This window comes from Centruroides vittatus, unplaced genomic scaffold, assembly GCF_030686945.1.
Source record: "Centruroides vittatus isolate TY-2023 unplaced genomic scaffold, ASM3068694v2 contig_461, whole genome shotgun sequence".
NCBI classification, from domain to species: domain Eukaryota; kingdom Metazoa; phylum Arthropoda; class Arachnida; order Scorpiones; family Buthidae; genus Centruroides; species Centruroides vittatus.
Window position 1 is genome coordinate 1984201 of NW_027122257.1, and position 5667 is coordinate 1989867.

Consider the following 5667-nt stretch of genomic DNA (forward strand, 5'->3'; position numbering starts at 1 on the left):
TTTTCACTTAAACCTAAATAGATATTATAGATCCTAAAACTAGAAATGACTGAAAACTGTGACAACTAGCCCCGGTCTCCCCTACTAAAGCGTGATTAGTCGAAGAAAAAATCAAAATTGTACGAATGAACAGTTGCTTATTAACTTTCGAAAGATAATTTAGTTAAAAACAATAATCTTTAAAAAATTGTAAATTTTTTAAAAATAAACGAGTTTTAAAAAACAACTCTTTTTTATCCGATTTCGAAATGAGCGAAGAACTGAGATGGACACCTTAAAAATTAACAAATATTTCTTACTTTATTGTTCATGTTATTATCCAAATGCATTTCACAAAATCGTTTGCCTCTTCAGTGGATATTACACCTTTACAACACTGTTACATTTATATTCTATCAAACTATCCCAGCATGCATCTACAGATAAACCAGTATTCAAATTGATAACATTTGCATAACTTTTGATGCAATAATGTTCAACGATGCGTCTCGTTACAATATTTTCTATTTTATACAATATCTTAATATTATTTCTATTTATGATACAATTCTTATTTTTACAATGTTGATGCCACGGAGATTCGGTTCTTTTTAGTCGAATTGCCGCTTCATGCTCTTTAATTCGCTGTTCAAGCTGTCTTCCTGTTTCGCCGACATAGATTTTACCTTCTGGACATGTGCATATTAATTTGTAGACGACTCCCGCTATTTTCAAAGGGTCCCTTGAATGTCCTACCATTCCTCTATTCACCACATAAATACTTTTGCTTAATCTATTTTTCTGTTCACCCACTAAGTTGACAGAACAATTTTTAAAGTTATTTTTATATTTTTCAAAAAATTTTTTAATATATGGAATTTTAATGTATAAATTATTACTTTTCTCTTTTTTTACATTATATCTACTGATGGTATAACAATTGTACCACTTACGTATTAATTGTTGCGGATAATCGTTAAGCAAATATTTTTTAAACAGGTTTTCAGTTTCAAGTTCTATATGCTTCTGCAATGTTGTTCTATTAAAAATTTTTCTTAGTTCCATCAGAAAAAAGGGTATTTCCTTAAACTTCCTTAATAAAGGAAAGGGTAAAGGTGCGTATAGACAATATATAGTAGATAAAAAAGCAATTAATATAACTAGTAAGATGAATAGATTAATGAAATATTTTAAATATAAACAATTATCTATCATTAAAGCAGATAAATCTCACGCACTCATAATTATTACGAATTCAGATTTACAATTAAAGAAAAAAGAAATAGTATCTACTGATGAATATGAACAGCTACATAATAATCCAACCGAAGATATTAAAAAAGGATTAATAAAGTTGATGAAGACGCATAAAAAAGAATTTACAAGCCAAGATTATAAAAAGATAATGGATTTTAACAAGATACGTATACCGCAACTTAATATTAGACTTAAAACTCATAAAGTAGGAAATGTTTATAGACCTCTTGTGGATTTTAAATATTCTATATTGTATAATTTAGAACATTATATAAAAAATTATTTACAGTGTATACCAGATTCTAGATACAGTATAAAAAATACAGATCAGTTAATCTCGCATCTGTTACATGGCCAAAGTAAGGAATCCTTTAGACTTATGAGTCTGGATGTGAAATCAATGTACCCATCAATTAAGTGGAATTTTGTTTCAGAATGTTTAAGTAATTATTGCTTACCTAATTATATTTTAGAATTTATACAATTTGCCTTTAAAAACAACTATTTTTCAGTTTCTACAGACTTTTATCAACAAAAAGATGGGATAGCAATGGGGTCCGTTATAGGCCCGAAGATTGCAGATATATGCATGACATCACTAGATCAAAAGATTTTCCAGTTCCAAGGTATTTCCTTTTATGCTAGGTATGTAGACGACATATTGATCCTGTATGATTCCAATATTACTACAGCCAAAAACATTGAAACTTATGCAAACAGTTTAAACAATGATATTAGATTCACCTACGAAGAAGAGAGAAATAATGAAATTAACTATTTAGATGTTACAATCACACGACAGGAAAAAACACTACTATTTCGTAAGTATGCAAAGAGTTGTAATAATGATAAAGTAATCAACTATAAATCGTACTGTTCTTTAGGTATAAAAAGAAACGTTTTTCTGATGGAACTAAGAAAAATTTTTAATAGAACAACATTGCAGAAGCATATAGAACTTGAAACTGAAAACCTGTTTAAAAAATATTTGCTTAACGATTATCCGCAACAATTAATACGTAAGTGGTACAATTGTTATACCATCAGTAGATATAATGTAAAAAAAGAGAAAAGTAATAATTTATACATTAAAATTCCATATATTAAAAAATTTTTTGAAAAATATAAAAATAACTTTAAAAATTGTTCTGTCAACTTAGTGGGTGAACAGAAAAATAGATTAAGCAAAAGTATTTATGTGGTGAATAGAGGAATGGTAGGACATTCAAGGGACCCTTTGAAAATAGCGGGAGTCGTCTACAAATTAATATGTACATGTCCAGAAGGTAAAATCTATGTCGGCGAAACAGGAAGACAGCTTGAACAGCGTATTAAAGAGCATGAAGCGGCAATTCGACTAAAAAGAACCGAATCTCCGTGGCATCAACATTGTAAAAATAAGAATTGTATCATAAATAGAAATAATATTAAGATATTGTATAAAATAGAAAATATTGTAACGAGACGCATCGTTGAACATTATTGCATCAAAAGTTATGCAAATGTTATCAATTTGAATACTGGTTTATCTGTAGATGCATGCTGGGATAGTTTGATAGAATATAAATGTAACAGTGTTGTAAAGGTGTAATATCCACTGAAGAGGCAAACGATTTTGTGAAATGCATTTGGATAATAATGAACAATAAAGTAAGAAATATTTGTTAATTTTTAAGGTGTCCATCTCAGTTCTTCGCTCATTTCGAAATCGGATAAAAAAGAGTTGTTTTTTTAAAACTCGTTTATTTTTAAAAAATTTACAATTTTTTAAAGATTATTGTTTTTAACATATACAATAACCGATCCCATTGCTTGATATTTGTCTATTATTTAGATAATTTAGTATCAATAAAAAATTAAAGTGTTTAAAATACTTAAACACAGCGAGTGCAAATACTCAATTTTCTCCGACTTCGAAGCAGTTGACACAAGACAAGCGGAAATCCTCAGACAACAATACTTTTATTAAACAATTATCACCAAATTTGCTGATAGTGGTGATAATTGTCAACTGCTTCGAAGTCGGAGAAAATTGAGTATTTGCACTCGTTGTGTTTAAGTATTTTAAACACTTTAATTTTTTATTGATTTCTAATAACCGATCCCATTCTTTTATTTATTTTAATATAATTTAGTACATCAAATTATAGAACTGATGAATAAATTCAATAAAGAATTCTTTTTTGTAGTTTTGTTTTAAAAAAATGCTGCAAAAGACAAAACTTTAACATAACATTATCAATAGCATACTTTAGGACCTATACTAAAATAAAATATACAAAACTACGCCACAAATGCTTACTCAAACCTTTCGCTTTTGTTTGATTCATTGTGCAAAATTTTTTTTCGTGTAATGAAACAGAATGGCTGTTCACCGAACTACTATCTGTGTCGTTTTTATTCGATTGATGAGCTCTTGGGGAACGTACAAACATCAGAACACATACACGGTGGCAAGGCTATGGACGCTTCCAGAAGACCCCCAGTAGGGATGATCCTGACAAGTTCGAACGGTGTGACAGTGTTTTTCTCCATTATTCAAAAGGTGGAAACATTGCTACAGAAACTTACGTACCATTGGCAGGCGTCATTTTTTTTTATTGTTTCGACTGTCCGATGGGCACTGAAAGCGTTATTTTTAATAAAATCCGTGTCTGCGGAGAACTTGGCCAATACATCTAAGATAAAGCAACCTCAAAAATTGCTCAAACTTAATAACTGCTTCGACAGTCCGGCCAGCGTGAACATATTTGCATCCGGCGTCTCTTTTAGTTGTGTAGTGCAAGAAGCATAGACTTTCTTATTTCTTAACTCCGCCCTGTGGGCCCCAAGAGGTCCTGGCTTCATCAAGCATTGTTGAAGGACGGAGCCCCTACGCATCCGAAACGGCCATTCCCGAAAAATTTCTGGGTTTTTGACCCGTACGAATCCTATCTCGAGTCCCCAGAACGGTGGACTGCCACATTAATCGCAAGGCCATCTATTTGTTGAGAAGCATAGATCGCTATGAAGTGTCACTGTAATGTCTTAAACAAAAAATCTCAGTTTTGTTTTAGAACGAACTTGTTTATTTACTCTTATGAATGAATATTTATACAAAAAACTTGATTTGTCCATATAAAAATAAACTTTGTATGACTCCATAAAAGCCCAATATTTTTTTTATTCTTGGGAAGACACCGTGTTGTTACACGCCGAGGCAGAGTTAAGCGGGGAGATTTCACAAATATACATATACATATCACCAATACAAATATTTGCGGATTAATTTTACACAAGTGTTCGAGCAGAAAAATGCTTTAGACAGATCGCATAAACGGGAAGGGGGTCGAACAGATTGCAGGAACGATCGGAAGAATTTCGCCTTTGACGTACGGCGTGGCAGAAAATACTTGTACAACTAATTAGTCATAAGTAAAGATACTGTTAATAAATATATGTGACAATCTAAAGCGAGTGAAATTTCTCTGGAAAATATTACCGAGAATGATTTCCAAAAGACCAAACGCAGCAGAACTGTATGCCACCCTGAATGAGATCAGAGAGGGAAACAATTCATTGACAATCAACGACATCTAATGAAAACTGGAAGCTAATATACAAAGAAGTAGCCTAAATATTTAGGCTGCAAACATCACCCGGAAAAGACGCGAAAGTTAGTTTCTCGAGTGTTGACCCAAGAATAATAAATGGCAGTGTGTGCTACTCAACGGTGTTAGCCAATATTCCAGATTTAGAATTACTGTTTTTAAATGAAATAGGAATAAATTTGCAACCCAAACTTTGTGGATATTAGCTGGAAAGTATAAATGCGACTATCGCTTGTCCATCAAATAAAGGAAGGAATGTGTCTCGTAGCTATTTTGGCTCCCACCGGAATTGTGAAAGGCTCGTACAACTCCGAATTATTTCTATTCTATCTATTTGAACATTGTAACGATCCGAAGAACAGATTTCCGAGATTCTATTTATGGATTCATTACTCTGACATAGTTACATCATATTTGACGGAATAGTCCATAAATTGCAATTACCAACGTAATGTCACACCTAAACGTATAACTGGCGAGTTGCTGCTAGGGTTTTTCAAGCGAGATCTCTGGATCCCGGCTGTTTTTTTATCCCAGGAAATATCCCGGAAAATCCCGCAAATTTCTTAAAAGTTCACTTTTCTTCCTTTTTGTTTGGAAGGAATTTTGCAAATAGAAAGTATAATTAACTCTTACACTGTCAGAATACATTTGTATTTATTAATTTTAAATCTGCTTATTAGTTTTTTTTTAAATTTTTGCTTGTTATAACATCTTACACATTGTTACACAAAATAGTGAAAGTGATTTACTGGTCTTTCTCTGTTTTAAACTCTGTCGAAATCGGAATTAAAAAAGTGAATTTCACTTGTAGTTCTTAGGGTTTTTTAAAAGAAAATTT

At 31.7% G+C, this 5667-nt stretch overlaps 1 protein-coding gene across 1 annotated transcript; it reads left to right on the forward strand.

Annotated features, from left to right (window-relative positions):
* Window positions 1-1147: 1147 nt before the first annotated feature.
* LOC136977629 (uncharacterized) lies at window positions 1148-2827 on the forward strand. The gene is made up of 5 exons (XM_067273164.1): window positions 1148-1441; window positions 1526-1679; window positions 1749-2057; window positions 2121-2255; window positions 2397-2827. The coding sequence occupies exons 1-5, from the start codon at window positions 1148-1150 to the stop codon at window positions 2825-2827; spliced, it is 1323 nt and encodes a 440-aa protein (XP_067129265.1).
* Window positions 2828-5667: the final 2840 nt, after the last annotated feature.